The 17812-nt window shown below is 44.5% G+C and overlaps 1 protein-coding gene across 2 annotated transcripts; it reads left to right on the forward strand.

Annotated features, from left to right (window-relative positions):
- Positions 1 to 112: 112 nt before the first annotated feature.
- On the forward strand, positions 113 to 11350 carry LOC137893665 (annexin A2-like). Of its 2 annotated transcripts, XM_068739085.1 has the most exons (14): positions 113 to 434; positions 908 to 962; positions 1062 to 1155; positions 1785 to 1879; positions 1953 to 2066; positions 2182 to 2272; positions 2401 to 2480; positions 2561 to 2620; positions 2924 to 3020; positions 3100 to 3195; positions 3282 to 3340; positions 3529 to 3651; positions 3734 to 3830; positions 11339 to 11350. In XM_068739085.1, exons 2-13 carry the CDS (start codon positions 915 to 917, stop codon positions 3800 to 3802), a joined length of 1026 nt encoding a protein of 341 aa, XP_068595186.1. In that variant the 5' UTR covers positions 113 to 434; positions 908 to 914; the 3' UTR covers positions 3803 to 3830; positions 11339 to 11350. The 2 variants fall into 2 exon arrangements, with proteins under 2 accessions (XP_068595186.1, XP_068595184.1); XM_068739083.1 differs by lacking the exon at positions 11339 to 11350 and having other exon boundaries at positions 3734 to 3980.
- Positions 11351 to 17812: the final 6462 nt, after the last annotated feature.

Genomic DNA, 17812 nt, shown 5'->3' on the forward strand with positions numbered 1-17812 from the left:
TCATCAAAATGAAAATAAATGAACATTTGAAATATATCAGTCTGTGTAATGAATGAATAGAATATGCAAGGTTCACTCTTAGAATGGCATCACTGAAATAAATCAAGCTTTTTCATGATGCTCTAATTACACGAGCAGCGCCTGTAGTATTATTGGTGTTTGTATTGATCTGTTCACATTGATTGACTGAAGTCCTCCAAATGCCTTGAAGACTATTATTGTATCACAGCATTAGAACTTTGAGCTGCCTCGCTTGAACTTTCTGCAAATGCTTGTGGAAAAGGGTGGCGACGTGAGTGAGTGGAAAAGGGGAGGGACGAGATTCCTCTGCTACAGAAAAAGTCCAACTTCAACGTCCATTCTGCCTGAACTTCCCCTGGACAGCTCTCAATCCTCTCCTCTCCTCTCCTCTCCTCTCCTCTCGTCCCGTGGAGGTAAGTTCAGTGTAAAAGACACTTCAATGTGGATTGACTGGATTTGAGGGATTACTTTGCTGAAAGGCTCAAAGGGGCGAGATTTCCAAACTTCCTTTTAGTCTGTAAACCTTTCCTTTCCTTGAGTTTTGGTGAAACTGGATATCTGCTCTGGTGTGTGTGTGTGTGTGTGTGTGTGTGTGAAGAACGTCATTGAATGCCAGGCTGGAGGACAGTAACATTTTCCAGGGTGTGTCTGTAAGGTTTGTGGGTCCGCTTGCATAAGCTTTTGAGAGTTGGTGAGTTCTTCAGGCGTGTCTGGCCTTTTTCTTTTTTATATAAACAGAAACAATGAGCTGCCTTTTTCTGCATCTGTCTTCACTTCATAGTGATTATATCTTGAGGCCACAAACGTGACCTCTTGTGTAACTCGACTGAGGCCAATCTGTGATTTGATAACCGGGTTGTAAAATCTGCTGTTGCTTTTTTTCCAGGATAATCATGGCTATGGTAGGAGAATTTCTGGGCCAGCTGTCCCTCAGCATTGGGGTAATCTCAAACCTTTTCTTTCTCACTCAGTACATCAGTTGCACTGCAGTATATTTATCTCGAGACATCAGTTTGATCTCATTTGTCTTCTGTCCTCAGTCTGATGAACCCAAATACCCCACTGTGGTACCAGCTAAGGACTTTGACCCTGACAGCGATGCCGTCAGAATAGAGAATGCAATCAAAACCAAAGGCAAGATGCAAAGCTGCCCAGAATAAAAACCGTCTACCCTGTAGATGAGTAGTTGGTATTTGTGAGACAGCATCCTGCCTTAAATGATTTTGGCCATGCTGGGAACGCTTCCAGCTCTGTGGCACAATGCTGGCAGGGTTCTGTTCTGACTGCTTGCTGAAAGCCCCAGGAAGCAGCCTGACTGGATGTTGTTCAGGCATCCAGCCACTTTGTTAGAGTGAAATATGTGCTTTGTTAGAGTGAAATATGAAGAGAAAATAACTTGTGACTATCCCATGATGAATCAAACTGTTTGTTAATTATTTTATATATATATATATCACTGTTCTGTACTTGAGCATTCAAAAAATGCTAACAAATTAGGAATTTATAATTGTGTTTTAGAGAAGGCATTATATTAAAGCATCAAAATATGTACTTCCCAAAAGTGTAAAAGCTGTCAGGATGCAGAATGATACAATTTTGCTGGATTATAATCAATACATTTATGTGTTATCCTTCAGGTATTCTCCAAAAGGTGGAGGTGTCTGTTAACTTATTCAGTGCTGCCAGGATGCCTGATGTGTTAATTGTTAATTACACCTCCTTTTGGCTGATGACGTGATTTCGTTTTTAATTGTCACCGTTAGGAGTGGATGAACAGACCATCATCGACGTCCTCACAAAGCGAACCTACTTTCAAAGGAGGGAGATTGCTTTTGCTTATGAAAGAAGATCAAAGAAGGTGCAGTAGAACCTGACAGGAAATCCCACATTTGGGGGGGCAGACATTCAGGTAACACTTTTTCAATTTTCAGGACATTGTCTCAGCCCTGAAGGGGGCGCTGTCTGGGTCTCTGGAAGCACTGATCCTCGGCCTGATGAAGAGCACGGCCCAGTATGATGCCTCAGAAATCAGGGAATCTGTGAAGGTACGGCAGATGAGCACAGCTCTGTGAATTCAGTTGAAAGATTTTGCTGCCCTCTACTGCTGGGATGGAAAGTGTTCTGTAAAAGAAAATGACTAGAGAGTTCTTTCTCTTTTAGGGTTTAGGAACAGATGAGGAAAAGCTGATGGAGCTTTTGTGCTCACGCAGCAGTAGTGAGCTGTCGGAGATCAAGAAGGTCTACATTGAAAGTAAGTCCATTGTGTCTTTACACATAAAGGACCAGAACCAGAGTCTATACCGTCATCAAAAGCCTTTTTCCTGTTTGTTTTCGGTGGTAATTTAAACACAGCTAAACTGAAACCGTTATTTCCCACAGTGTACAAAAAGGAGCTGCGTAAAGACGTCGAAGGCGACACCTCTGGGAACTTCGCTAAGCTCCTCTTGGCTCTGGTGGAGGTGGGATTTATTCCTGCTTGTCTTCATGATCCAGCTTTCGCTGAACCAACCAAGCTGAGGAATGTCTTGTTTCTGTGCAGACCAAAAGAGCCGAGCCGTCCTCCGTGGTGGACAATGAGAAGATAGATGAGGATGCCAGAGTGAGTCATTGTCAGTCAATCTGTGGAGCATGAAGTCAACATCATTTTATTTGAGGAAATATGGAGGAGGAGAGACGTTAAATCGTTCTTCAAAACAACCTTGATTGAATTTACTTCACAAGCTCATTCCTACAATTTTGTCTAATTTAGATTTGCCAAACAACTACTAAATAAATACTAAACGTATGTTATTCAGTTAGATATTAATGCTTAGGTTTTGAACAATTATATTTAAAAAGGATCAGCATCATCAACATGTTTGAGTTGGGTGTGTTTAATGATTTTAGTTTATCTTTAACTCAGGCTCTCTATGAGGCTGGAGTAAAAAAGGAAAAAGGAACCGATGTGGCGACCTGGATCTCCATTATGACCGGGAGGAGTGTTCCCCACCTGCGGAAAGGTAAGAGAGAACCTGATTTGACCCACGAGTGATTTAAAATTATTTCATATTTGGTTAATATGCTTCCTCTGTTTCTTAGTGTTTCAGAGGTACAAGAGTTACAGCCCCTACGACATGCAGGAGAGCATCGCAAAAGAAGTCAAAGGAGATTTACAGAAGTCCTTTCTGGTGCTCGGTAAACTGATTCATTTGATTAGACATTCATCTGTCAAATGGCCGATGTGCTCGTGTGACATTGATTCTCTTTTCCTGTGGTTCCAGTTCAGTGCTTTGAGAACAAACAACTTTATTTTGCCAAAAGGCTGAATGAAGCCATGAAGGTAGCTAAAGATCGTCTCTCTCTTTCTTCATATTGGGCTGTGGCTATTCTAAGAGGCTGGCTTGTTTTCCTGCAGGAACACAATGTTCAAAGTTAGCAAAAGTCCCTTACCATGGTGTTGCATCAGCTGCTGCAATTAAGTTTTGCTCGCATGCAACTTTAATTGCTGACTTGCGCCTGTCTGCCCAGAGCAAAGGAGCCAAAGAGAAGCTGGTGACCAGAATGATCGTCTCGCGCTGCGAAGTGGATCTGTTGAAGATCTGTTCGGAATACCAGGACCATTTTGGACAATCTCTGCAACAGACTATCCTGGTAAACGCGTCGTGCATCCTTCCCTGCAGGAACACTTGTACTGTCATGCAGACCCAGTGACCCCCCCCTTTTGTTTCTGCAGGAGCACACCAAGGGGGACTACCAGAAGGCTCTGCTCAGCCTGTGTGGACCACAGCGGCACCAGTGTTGAAAGGGCCTCGCTGCCGTTAACCGGAGACGTGAGAAACACAAAGATGGGCTTTTGAGAATCACACTTTAAAAAGCCCATCCTCCTTTCTTGTGCGCGGCATTCAAAGAGATCTTTTTGATGCATGAATAAATCTGTATTCCGGTTTAATGTTGTTGTGCTGAGAAGGCAATAAAGGTGCTCTGACAGAGTTTCGACGCGTTTCTCGCCGTTTACTACCTGGTGTTTGCTCAGAAGGCCATTAGAGGGTACTATAGTAACATTTAAAGCAGCAGCAGGAGACTCCAGCTCCTCTGATTCTCAGAACGGCCTGAAAACAATCAAGAAGTGCAGACACGTTAAATTCTTCAATCTAATATTTGCTCTAAAATTATTTTATTTCATTTAATCTTTTATTTACTTACATAATATTGGAAATAGAAAATGGAAGATATTTTGGTGACAATAATTGAAAATAGCTGTACAGCTATTTTCTGTATCTACAGCCATTTACTGTATCTAATTTTACATGAGATTGAAATATAAACGTTTTTGAAGATTTTTTACTTTGTAAAATCGCACGAAAATATCTTTCAATTCAAAAGCTCAGCTTCGCAGTTTGCGAACTTGGCATTTCATGACAATGAAAAGAGATCTGGACAGCAGATTTTCATGCAAAGATGAGAAGTCATCTTCATTTTATACTGAGGATCCGTCAAGATGATTTAATCATTAGTGTGTTTTTCTGTGTTTGTTTGGCGCTAATATTTTAATTAAAAATGTTAATTTTACCCCTGGCAAAGATGATTTGCATACCACTAAACAAGCATCTATACAGCATGTTTCTGCTGTTTAGTTTGTGGTCTCTCAGGATGAAGTAACCACCACAGTGTTGTCAAGGCATTTCTACTGAAGTATAAGAAGAAAAAAATGGCCCCGAAAGGCAAGATCAGTGCTGCTGAACACAGCAAAGAGGAAGAGGATGTGAGAGGAAGTGCACAGAAACAATAATCTAATGAAAACAAAGTGCTGTGGCTCAAACGTAATATAATAGAAGAGCATCGAGGAGCTGCCCGATAAAATAATGCTTCTGTCTAATATTTTCACTGGTTGAGCAGCTGAGGAGAGAGATGGCTTCAAGTTTTAACAAGGCATTGGATTTATGATCATTTTGTAATAATATTGATGAGGGCATTAGCCCTTTGTGATGGTTTATGTTTATAGGCAATAAAAAGATAAAATATGGTGTAAAGTAAGGTAAAACAGTATTTCTCTCAGCAGGGAGTGAGATTTATGTAGTGACAGATTAATCTCTGCATCATAAAGGAGAAAGCGCCACCATATTTTTTCCTTTTTTTTTTTATATGGATGTACAACATGCTGTTCTGCTCAAGGCCAGCCCGTGGGGACCTCCAGCAGACCCAAGGGGAACTCTCTTCTCAATTGAAACGATGCAATTTACTGTCCCAAACGCTGGCACTTCATCATTCAGAGGACTTTAACCCCATGAATGTCAAACACAGGGCATGCTGCAGCGGAGATGGAATACCTCTCATTACCATAACAACTAGCGCCAGATGACAAACACTCTGACGCCTAACAGGGGAAGAATAACGCCGCATAATCACATAATCACGTTTGCAATCGAGCAAAGATTTCTGATCATTTGCTCTTTCGGAAATGATAATCAATTCTGGCACGAAGCGGTAGCGACCGCCGTGCAGCTGTCAGGGCGCTGCATCCCGGTGGTGCCGGCCCTAAAGGTCAGATCCCTGTCCCCTTGTCCAACCTTTGTCCCAGTTAGATGGAACATGTGGAGACCTCCTGCCTTCATCTCAGAGACAAAGCCCAGGCATTGCTGGAGGCGCCCAGCACCATTAAAGTTTCACTGTACAGCTGTGCTAGCTGCTGCCGGCCCCCCCAGACATGCCAACCGCACATCAGGAAGGTATCAGTTTGTGCTTTTTATTAATTCATTGCGTTGCACAGAACTCGCAACTTCGACAGCCAGCGACTTCTGAGCATTTCTTCCAATGTGTCTCCCAACGTGAGACACATCTAAACCCGGCGTAGAATCGGCACCAAAGGGTGTTTAATTATAGAGTAGCGGGCCACCGAGGTCTGCTTTTAATTGTGTGCATCTGTGTGTTTGCCTGCAGCCCTATAGGTCACAGGCATGCTCTAAATGAGAAGTCCTACAGGCTGAGCTGGAGGACCTGCTCCCTCTGCACAGCTCCACAGCCGAGAGAGAGAGAGAGAGACGGCGTTTGATTAATATTTTCTTAATTATCATTATTTAATTCAGCGAAACCTCATCTTCTTCGCTGAACGTGGGTCCTTTGTTTTTTTTTGGGGGGGGGGGGGGGGGGGTTGCTGAATGTGCTGGTTCGTTAAGAGCACGGAGAGATCCTGGATATGGTAAATAAGAGGTTGCGTCTGATGCAGCGGCTGCCCCAGGGAGCGCTGGCACCACACTGAAGGACATCTCCCTCTGAAGAATAACGCTCCGCTGATGTTTCTCTGCTCAGACCGCAGAGCCGGATCCTCCGCCTCTGGCATCGTCAGGCCCGCTTCCCTTTATGAGGCTCAAATGCGAGACAAACAGCACAGGCAGAAGAGCGCTGCGCACTCGTCATGCCATCAGGCGGCCTCCTTTGTGCACAAGATGGGTAATTGAAAGAACATAAGAGAGCAGAATAAGGCCTGTCTCCTTTTGGGCTCTGGCTGCAGTCAGTCCATCTGCAGTCAGAGAGAAAGTCTCGACATGGAGGAGTTTATAAAAGAGCTTTGTGTACGCCCAACACAATTTACGTCTTTGAAGAGTTCAGCTCCTGTCATCTTGAGGAGCCCAAAGAATTCTCACTCAGAGGCCCAACGCCGGTCTCCTGCTTCCTTTCAACCTGTTTGATACAACATGCACACGTAAGGTTGCAAATGCAGTAAAAAAAAAAAAAAGGTGCATTCAATCAACCGTGTGTAATGTCTGGTCACAATCCAGCTTGTTGAAGAGATACCCAGACTTTTGTAGAGTTGATCAGATCAGCAGTATTTGATGCTCGGGGCTGGACTGGATGCTGACGTTCCTCTTTGCTTGAAGCTTCCTCTTCTATTGCCATGTGCTGAAAGGAACAGAACGCCCCCTAGCTGGATAACCTACACACTTTACCATCCAAAAATCCACTGTTCTCCTCCTTCAGTCGTCCCTCAGAGACAGCCTCATCCCCCCCGCCCGTGTCCGTCCTGTCCCTCGTGGCTCTGCCAAAGGTGCAAAAGGGAATTTTTCTTTTCTTTCTTTTGACAAAGCACCGGGAGATTGTTCTGATCCACTTTGTTTTTCATCAACAGCCTGACTCACATTATTGAGGTGCCGCTTTCTGTCTTGTATCACCCAGGACGCTTGTACCCATACGGTGTGTGTCTGGTTTAATCATTTGACGGGGCCGTGTGGCCTCCAGCCAGATGCACTGGCGCTAATTTTCTGTGAAGTGGTTGTAATGGTCTGGCCCCAGCGTCAGCAGCTCCTCCGCTGTTTGCACATGCTATTGGATCAGTTTGGGGTGTATGTGCTTTGCAGCAGCAGCAAATGACGATAATATACCAAGAAGCAGATAAGTAGTCTTTACGTGTGGCATATTAATGTTGATTTGCACCGCGGCTAATAAGACGTGTTTGCCGCAGCAAGGTGAGACAGAATGATGGTGGCTAATTAAACTGCTTTGCTTTAGATTCATCCATTATCCATACTCCAGCCTGCATACATAATGTAATAATGTAAAACAAGGCTTGTTGCAGCGGAGGATGGGGTGACGTGTAAATCAATGCAGCGTGTCACTTTGGACAAATGTATAGAGATCCGTGTGATACATTTAGGGATTGTCAGAATGTGTGTTTAGAATGTAGGTGAGATATGATGCGGTTGTGCAGGAACACGAACAGGCTGACAAGAATCATTTGTGTTTTCAGCATTTGGCCTTCGAGCAATAACCTGTTGGAAGTTCGGGATTGACTGAGTGGGCCTCTAATCCATATTGTCATGATGCTTAATCCCATCTGCTGAACGCAGGCCCCCGTCACCAATGTCCTTGTGAGACTGGCCGGTGGACTCACATGCACAGACGCACACACACACACACACACAGCCTCACCTTCATGCAAGAGATTGAAATCAGCTCGGCAGACACTCAAGCATGAACCAAATGTCAGCGACAAGCCACAGGGAGAAAGAGGAGCCCATGTTAATTATTACAGAGAGGAATTGTACTTTTTTCACTAGTAAGACATGCTATACAGGATATTTGTGGATCATGAAGACATCCCCCCCCCCCCCTCCTGGGATAAAACAAGAGGAGACCCAATTTCATTGAGTAGTTTTTAAAAGCAGTGATTAACTTTCTGATGGAGCGGTTATTTTTTTTTCCCTTGCATGAGCTTTTACTTATTTATTGAGAGAACTGTGTTGTGTATATTTATTTTAAAGAAGTAGTAGTAATTATATTGCATTTAAAAAATACAAATAAATAACAGGGTAAATACAGCAAAAGTAGCCAGAAATTACTGCAGAGTTGTTTTCTGCATCAAAGTGTCATGAAATTCCAGACGCGGTTTGGAAGCTTTTCCTCTTCTGACAGGAGAAATGCAAAGTTTTGGAAAGGTGTCTACAATTTTCTTCCCGCCGAGATGCTCCATTCTCATTTGATTGTGAATGCGTCTGCGTCTTCGTCTTCGTCTTCTGACAACACGTTTCCCACATGACACTTAACCTTTGGAGATTTCCCATTCTCTCTGATCATTCGCTGTTTGGTTCATGTTAATTAACCCCGGGGCACCGCAGCGACGTGCACGCTTTGAAGCAGGAGAAGGGTAAAAAAAAAAAATGGGAGGAAGAAATAGAAGGAAATTCTCAGTTTCTCTACAGCAATCTATTTCCCTATCGGTGCGGGAGACTCGGTGGATCCAGGGAGGATGGCGAGAGGCGTGGGTGTCGCCGAGGACGGAGCGAGAGTTGTCTCCCTGCCGCCATTCGTCTCTGTCCCGCTGCAGAAGTTGGCCAGAGCTGCCTGACCTCCCTCAGGTGGCCATAGATATGGAAATCAGTTCAAAAGTAGAACACAAGCTGGTTTTCAGAGCTTTTGCCCCCCCCCCCTCCACAGATTTTTGTCTAATTCTTTTCGTTTGTTTTGGCTTCTGGCAGAAGCGGTCTATTGTGCGCTAGCTCGAAATACACAAAGCACAGTTTCTTGGTGAAAATTGCCACAAGCAGAGCCTGAACCCAAAGAATCTGCTTTGCGTGTGGAATTCTTTTGTTAACCATTTCACTCCTTGTGTCTCGTTGCTTCTGGTTTCCCAGGCCTCAGTGGAACGAGGCCGGGTGACCTGGCTGATCCAACCTCTCTTATATGTGCAGCTAAAAAACACACAATCCACCACAGACAGACATTTAGTGTAGCACCTTTAACTCGTCTTTTTTCTTTTTACTTTCTGAAAACACACTCATAAAACAGCAGCGAGTTGAAAACCACCATTCCAGCAACAGCGGAAATATTCATGAGGAAATCCGCCGGAGAAGACGAGCCACAGCACAACCGGGGGGGCTTTATTCTCCAGGTTCTCGGGGCAAATCTGTTCCTGCGCTTCTATCTGATGCTTGTCTAAAGCACGTAAAGACAAAGACAGGAAGTGTGATTGGCCATGGAGAATAGGAGCGCAGCGCTCCCTCCAGGATAAGTCTTGAGGTGGGAGTGATCAAAGCTATGCCCAGAGACAGAGGGAGACTGAAGCAGCATTTATTTCCAGTGGCTATCTCTGTCTTAAAACATCGGGGGGGGGGGGGGCTGTTCTATACATATTTCCCTTTTAACACCTTTGCTGAAAAGTTGTTGTTCCAGAACCAACATTGCTGCTGTTAGACTGTAAACTATAACTCTCCTGGTTTTCTTTCTGGATCTCCATCGAGATCGATAGAGTTTTGGTTTGCAGTAAATGTTTTAAATATATCTACTACTCTACTACTACCTACTACTACTACTGTCAGCCTGCCCCTTGAGGGGTCGCCACAGCAAACCGACCTTCTCCACTTCACCCTGTCCTTTGCATCGTCCTCCCCAACACCAGCCACTCTCATGTCCTCCCTCACTACGTCCATGTATCTTCTCCTGGGTCGACCTCTAGTCCTGTTCCCTGGTAGTTCCATCCTTCTTCTCTCGCTGTTGATGCACCCGTCTTCCTCCTCTTTTTCTTCTTCTTAGACCCACAGTAATTTAATTTCCAGCAGCTTCCTGTGGGTTAATAACGCTGCTGGCGGTCGATTTATCCGGCTTTGGGACCGGCACAAGGGAGAAACTGACAATGCCACATTAGCTCCTGTTAACCGAGTTGTTTTAAATCTATCTGGGTCTGTATTTATTATATTATTATATTATATTATAATGAAATACAGACAGAAATGTCAGTTTTCTTGTAGACGCGACAATCGTCTCGTCCATTTTCCTGGCTACACGTTCTTTCAAGCACACTCACATTGAGGTGTTGTAACGATTGCCGCCTGCTGCTCTAACTTCATAATTTTATTTTTATTTTAAGTTTCCCCGGTATCATCATCAATATTTGATTTTTCTTTATGCAAAGTCTTCAGGTAAGATGTATCCACCCTCATGCTCGTTCACACTTACTCATGTCCTTTAATTTCCTTACATGCACATTTCACAGAGGATGAAAGTGAGCCAAACATCTCTTTACTTCAAGTATTAAAATGCATGAAAGTTATATTTTTGTTAATTTAAAAAATTGAAACTTCGTATTCCCCCAGCGAATCCTTGTGAGCAGAAGTCACACACTGTTTATTAATGTATTGTTAACATTTTGGCGACAGCCAGACAATCGTCAATATTCATAAAAGCACAAATTTGAATTTCTGCCTTGGCCTGTAAGCCTCTAAACTAGGAGACTAAATATATACTTACATTTTATTTCAAAGAGAAAAAAAAAAAATCCTCTCTGGCAAAAAAGACTGGCTATGAAGAACTTTACTCAAGGATAGGAAGCACATCATTAAAATGGGGGAGAAATATTAAAAAGGGTTGATATGAAAGCGAGAAGCTCCACTCGCCTTTGGCTACTCTGGCGCGCTTCAAAAGCACTTGGAGATCTTCCCCTCCCTCAGACCTGCTCTCTCCCTTGTTGTTTGACTTTATTTGCTGGCTTCACAATGATTTGAGCTGCAGAGTTTTTCCACTAAATAATCAATCACATGGAAGAGTCATGAAGGCGAAGGGATTCCTACGAGGAGACCCTTTTCACTGCATGCAGCATAAACACAAGCCTGAGTGAAAGACCAAGTGCTGAAGTCCCTTCATGTCTGCTTGACGTTTTATCAAAGTCCCAAAGTCTGCACGTCCTCAAATGCACCTCCAGACCCCGGCCTTGTTATCCTAATTATAAAACACAGAAATGCGGCCAGTGTGTGGGGTCGCCTTTATGAAACTGTAGGAATAAAGTGATTGCATGCTTCGTGACCCCCCCCCCCCCCCCCCTTTTGTCTCTGATCATGTGTGACATGGACAGGTGCAGCGCCGTAAGCTCCGACCGAAAGATGAGCAACGAGAAAGGGACACCGACACATCACTCCCATCCCCTCATGGATAATGGAACAAGGTTTGAATGATAAACAAAATGACTTGGAGACACTGGGAAGATCACTGGGCACCCCCCCCCCCCCCCGCACCGCCACGCAAAGATGAGTGTTATGCAAAACAAGAGAGGATTCCTGGTGTCCCGTGAACTCATCTGTGTATCTCCCAGGCATGTTGGACAATTATGAGTCAGTGGAAGTAACTCCACCTTGCTAATGTCATGCAGTGTTGTGCTCGCTGTCCTTTCATCAGCGCGCGGACACTTTGATCTGCAAAGTTCTTCACCAAACCTTCGTCAGATTAGCATAGGCCCGTAACTGAAGGCCAGAAACAACAAAGCGCGTCAGCTCGACCGGGCTCGATAAATAAATCATTCTGGACCTCATCAAAACCTCTCGAGTCAAATAAGGAGAAAAATGTAACATTGGCATGCCAAAGTAAATACGCATTCATTTGTCAGAGGAAAAAACATATTGGAAGAGAACATAGCTGCGGTGCTGTTTATTTTCATTTATGAACACTTTCAATTCAAAACAAACGGAAGTTATTTTAGTTTATTGTGTTGCCAATAAACAGCTCGGGGGAGGATGCCGCTCTGCAGTGACGCTGCGACTGAAAAAAGGTATTTCAAGTCTCCTGAAATCTGCGGCAGTGCGAGCTCACAAAACGCCGCCATGCTTGAAGAGTGACTTCCTCAGAACTGAGTCTAAAAAGGGAGCATTGAATATATATATATTGGCTAACATCCTTTAACGCCGGCTACAATTAATGTGTGAAGCTGTGCTTGAATCCCGCTTTGTGCCACACGCCTGCCAATCATGGTGTTTGTAGAACCAGATCACAGTGTTGTTGTTGTTTTTTTTTGCCTACTGTATTCAGCTGTGTACTTATTTCCACGCTGTAAAAAAAAAAGATGATATTTTCTGATCTTTTGAAGATGAGATGGAGCCGCATATGCTGTGCAAAGACACACAAATTTCAAAAAAGGAATAGAGGAGGAAAAAGAAGCTGTTTGGTTGGAAGAAGTGTCTCCGGTGTTGTCGTGATGTGTGTGCGCTGAAAGCCAGATAAAGTATTCCTAGCTTTGCACGATTTCTGGAGAGTGTGTGTGTCTGCTGCAGTCTCACCGTCACTCTTTATCTGGCAGGACAGAAAATGTGCATTCTGGATTAGACAAAAAATAAATACATTTTATATGAGATAAAAGAGGGAACCTCATTCTCCAATATGATCAAAAATAAATCAGACTCTATAATCTACAAATTAGAGGAATCCCATATCTAAATTCTCTGCTCAAGGAGCATCTACTGCCTCTGCACATGTAAAGAAGCCGCTGGTGCACGGCTCGCTCTACAGGGACTCGCTTCATTTCAGGCTTCACAGTTCTCCAGTGATTGCAGCCGGTTATCTAGAGAGGTGCCAATCCAGACATCTCTCCACCTTTGCCCACAAGGCACAGGCGGGCACAAGTCCCTGGTTAGGACATGCTGCCTCCGTTTATCACTGTTGACCAGCCAGACTCCTCGTGGCTCCTGCTGCTGCTGCGTCTGGGAGCGTTCTCCAATCCCTCGTCTTTGTCATCTGGGGTCAGCAGATGCGCCACACTTCCACCTTGAGAATATTGATAAAGGAAATACTCTGAAGGTATGTGAAGAGGAGACGCTCGGAACCTGAGGATTTTCCTCTGGTGACGAGTTCAAACTCATGCCTCTTCTGAGAGTCAGCCCTCGCAGCGCACGTTGCAGGGACCCTCAATGAAAGTTCAAGTCAAAATCATCCTGACTGAATAAAATCTTAGCTGGCACAAATTCAGATATTTCCAGGCAGCGTCAGGGCGGTGCAGATTAAGGAGATAAAACCTAAGCTTTTATGCACGGGCCACTTTGCTAATTGGGCGGATTAAAATGTGCTCTGCGAAGGGAATTCATTTGCAAGTGAATGGCAGTTAGCTGGCGAACATGTATAGGCAGATGACACAAATCCCTGAGGGCACTCCACGGTTAGTTTGTTACAATTTAGAAATTACACAACTCGTTTGCTAAATAACAGCCTCATTTTTTTCCCCCTGAACTGCATTCCTTAGCGCCTCACTGTCAGATGTGTTGAAAATAGGTTATTCTATTCCAACGAACCGCGCCTCCTGGTAGCAGCGCTCGCTGCAGCAATAGATGGCCATTTATAATTCATGAGGTGGCGAGTCCCCCAAGTTAATTTTGCCCAAGGCAGTGTTTACTTCTTCTTTGTACTTTGTTTAAAGTCAGTTGTTGACAACGCTTGTACATGTCAAACTATCACCGCTAATAATTGCTTAAGGAGATGGAACTTTTGCAAATGTTGGTTCCACCAGAGGTGCGTTCGCCTCACCCGATGCAGAACTTGTTCAGATGAATTTTTGATTCATCTCCTTCTCGCTCTTGACAAAAAGTCCTCTGCAATTCAAAGCAATAGCTGTAAGAGGAATTATAAAAAAGAATAATGTAGTGCGCACTCTGTAACATCCCAGTTTTAATGTGAGACAGGAAACGTCTCCTCTCCCTCTCTCCGTTCCATGCCACCCCCTCACTCGCTCGTTCTTTATCTCTGTCTTCTTTTGTCTTTTTTTGCATATTGACCAAAGGCTCTGCGCTGTTAGATGACGACTGCCACGCGCCGCAGATTGACAGACTACTGCAGGAGAGCGAGGGCCTTGGGCACTGCCTCCGTGGGTCAACCCTGCGTCTCGCTCTGTGCAGATAGCGACATTCCCTCCATGCAACCAGTCACTTGATTAGTGCCAATTATCCTGGCTGTCACTTTCCCTGGTGAGGACGGCCCAGGATGCGCCCCCGTCCCCCCACACTTCCCGTCTAGAGCGGACGTGCACTAAAAGTGTGCGCTCGTAGCTGTAGGCTGTGGGAATGATTTCGAATGCAGAGATGGGGGGGGGGGGGGGGGGGGGATAAAAGAAAATGTGAGAAGCGAGTTGTGAGTTTGACAGTGATGTAGCATTGACTTCCGAGACGGTTACGATGGGAGTGTCGTTTCTCCCACAAAGACATCTCCCCGGGGCTGCACCATCTTCCATCAGTCAGTCGCCTGCTCCATGTTCAGCTGTTCCTGGTCTACGGGATCCAACTGGGCTACTTTCTCTAAGGTATACACAATTCACTTCTAAGCCTGTTGGTTTTCATCTAAACCGGATGTGAGCGCATGCTTGAATGCAAGCATTAGAAATAATAAGAGTCATTTTAAAAGGAGCGGCCGGAGATCCGCGGTGCAAATGGAATCCAATCCAAACATGTTAACGGCACGGGGGGGCGCCAAACAAAGACAGGGCCAAGTTGAAGCCTGGAGGAATTGAAAACAAAACTAAATGCAATTATTACAAAAAAAATAATTTGTTTAGTCAAGGATTTTCTGAACTGTTAAATAAATCTTCATTTTTGCGTGTCATCATATCATCCTGTTCGCCTAAAGCTGCGTTTATTTAAATGGAAGAAAGTGACGATTGTCTCACCTGTCGGCAGGTTTTAGCCTGTTTCCCATGCAGTCACTGCAGTCACTGGATCCCAGCTGCACAGCACTACATTTCCTGGTCCCCAAAACACAAGCGCAGTGTTTTTCAGCCGCTCTTTAAACAGTGCAACTGTGTATTGACTGATCTATTTCCTGCCACTTTTATGCTGTCGCTGTGTCTCTTGTAACTTCTCAGTATTCAGCAGCAGAGAAGTGAGACGCAGAGCTCCTCTAAACAGCAGAGGTTATCCTCAGTATGGATGTCTGCAGGGGAGTAAACACCGTTGGAGCGTGAGCGAATATTTTGTGTGAGAGGATATTAATTATTCATGCCCGCTTTATTGTGTATGACGGCGTCTCAGGATGTTTGCCAATAAACAACAATATTCCTTGTAGGATTGATCCAATATGAAAAGTTGTTGAGCTAGTTCCTCTCAGAAAGAAGAAGTCGGGCGAATGCCGTACGAGCGCGAGCTGCTTCTAGTACTTATTTATGGAAATATCAATATTGTATCATAATACCATATCCTGTCCTTTCAGTATAAACAATACAATCAAAGGGGTACTTTAAATCTGGACTGCGTGAATGGCAGCAGTGTGAGGATAAACGGAAACCTGAAACCGCTGTACACGACGTTGTGTAATCAGATATTCAAACCGGGTCAGTGTGGTGCCGGGATCGTCTGGATAGACAGAAAAGTACCAACAAAAGAAAACACAATAAATATTCTGCACCTTATATTTTACGTGCTCTGCTCAAACGGAGCCAACGTGCGGCGCGTTCTGTTGATCGGGCTCATCGTTGGCTCTTTTTGCCAGAATGGTACGTCTGGTGTATTTTTTTGGGGGAGGGTCTGTTCCCTTTCATGGTAGCGGTGCCCCCGCCACCATCTCCCTGTGCCGCCTCGGGGAATACATCACCACACGGGCAGGACAGCAGGCCGACACGGGCGTTATAATTGCCATCTCCTCCTTGTGCCCATTGTGCACTGTGGAGCACGGTGATTAAATCAAAAAACTCCTCTGCAGCCCAGCGATTTACCTTGCAGGCATAACAGCAGGCTCCTCTGGGATGGGGTCATCATGGCCCCTTCTGTGTTCTGTGATCTCTGCCAAAAAAACAAAACAAAACCGGGAGGGCGTGTGGCATACAAATCTGCCAAAAAAAAAAAAAAAAGAATCACTTAATGAGTGCTAAAATTTGTCGACATATTTTCACATTTTACACAATCACATGCAGCGTCGACGATTAAATATTTGAATTAGTAAACACTGAGCGCTGAGGCATATCAATAAATATCGTTTTTACCACTGCGGCACAGCATAACTCTTTTAATTATTATCAACATTTCTATTAGACACACACCCTCTTTTTTCCCTAATTAAACACAGCCAGTTTGGAGACATCTCCGGTCATTAGCATCCTGATTTAAGCGTGTTTACGATCATTAAAATACAGATAACTCACCTGATGCAATAAAGAAAATGAGAGCTGGCTTTCACATTGAGATATCGTCCTTGGACAACCTGCACACACACGTGAAGTCGACCATTATCACTTGGGTTAATGGCTTTGTTAATTTGAAGACATTAACAACTGCTTGGCTGTCCCCAGTGAACGTGTCATACAAGGCAGGCCTCGTATTGTTAAATGGTTTGCTAAGTAGATTGATTCCTTAGCCGCAGAGTGATGCAATGATGTAGGCAAGCAGGTTAATTAAACATTTACACACAAACACCTCACAATCTATTGTACGCCACTAATTTATGGCATCAACATGCACTTTCATCAGGATTTCTCCGAGAGGCATGTGTCTGCTTGATTCATCCTAATTGGCACCGTGCCGGTTTTACTGTGCTGCTGTTTGGGAGAAGTGGCTGGGACCGCTGTGCTCAATGTGCTCACATAATAGGGAGGCAGCAGTCCCCGCACTGTGGAGGGAGAAAAGATTTAAGCACCTGCACCCACACCTCCACCTCCACTCACTTTCATCTCCAGCACCGAGCCCAGGCAGAGGAAGCATAAGCACCGAGCCTTAATCAGCTCCAAGTCTCTCCAATGCCTCCACCTCTCAGCTCTCCTTAGCATGCAAACATATGTAAGTGCGCACACACACACACACACACACACACACACACACACACGCAAACACACGCACTCAGTCCACCATGGAGATTTTCACGCAAGACGCCGAACAAATGTAAAGGAGAGTGACACGCCTCTTCCAAAAGAAATGTGTTTCCCCTCTCTCACTCTGAAAACTCTTGGGGTCATGAGGATTGTAAAAGTTCTGGGTTTTTGTTGTTTTGGAAGGAATTTCTACATTTGTGAGCGCAAAGAGGGATTTGGGCCAGAGGCGTCGACGGTTTCTGTCTTTCATGTATCCTCTGCTGACATAAATTGAGCCGACAGGAGGGCATCAAGGGAACAATCAATCACCTCTCGTTTAAACTTTCTATTGGGGCCGCATGCTTGTTGGTTAATGTGTTAACATTGAGGTAAAAAAAAAGCATGTTACTTGTATTATGTGTCTGGATAATGGCGTGGAATACTCATTCACTTAAGCAGCAGTGAGCTAAGATCGCTCCAGATGCCACGGATGTGTTTGCTTACAGCCTCGCCTAAATACCTAAAGTACTAGATGCACGTTGTTTGTCTCCCCCCTTTTAAGTTCTGTCACACACTAATACACACACATACACAGTCACACACACACACACACACACACACACTCAGTTTAATACACTTGCCAACCGTGGGCCCTTGGTAAGATTCCTTGAGGGCGCTGTGTATCCACAGCGGTGTCTCTCCCTCAGACATGTGGCGTGGGTAAACAACACCGTTAAGCCTAAAACAATGCGGCGTCCCCGACGACTGCAATTATTTATGAAATCAAACACAAGTCAACAC

This window comes from Brachionichthys hirsutus, chromosome 5 (assembly GCF_040956055.1).
Source record: "Brachionichthys hirsutus isolate HB-005 chromosome 5, CSIRO-AGI_Bhir_v1, whole genome shotgun sequence".
Lineage (NCBI taxonomy): Eukaryota > Metazoa > Chordata > Actinopteri > Lophiiformes > Brachionichthyidae > Brachionichthys > Brachionichthys hirsutus.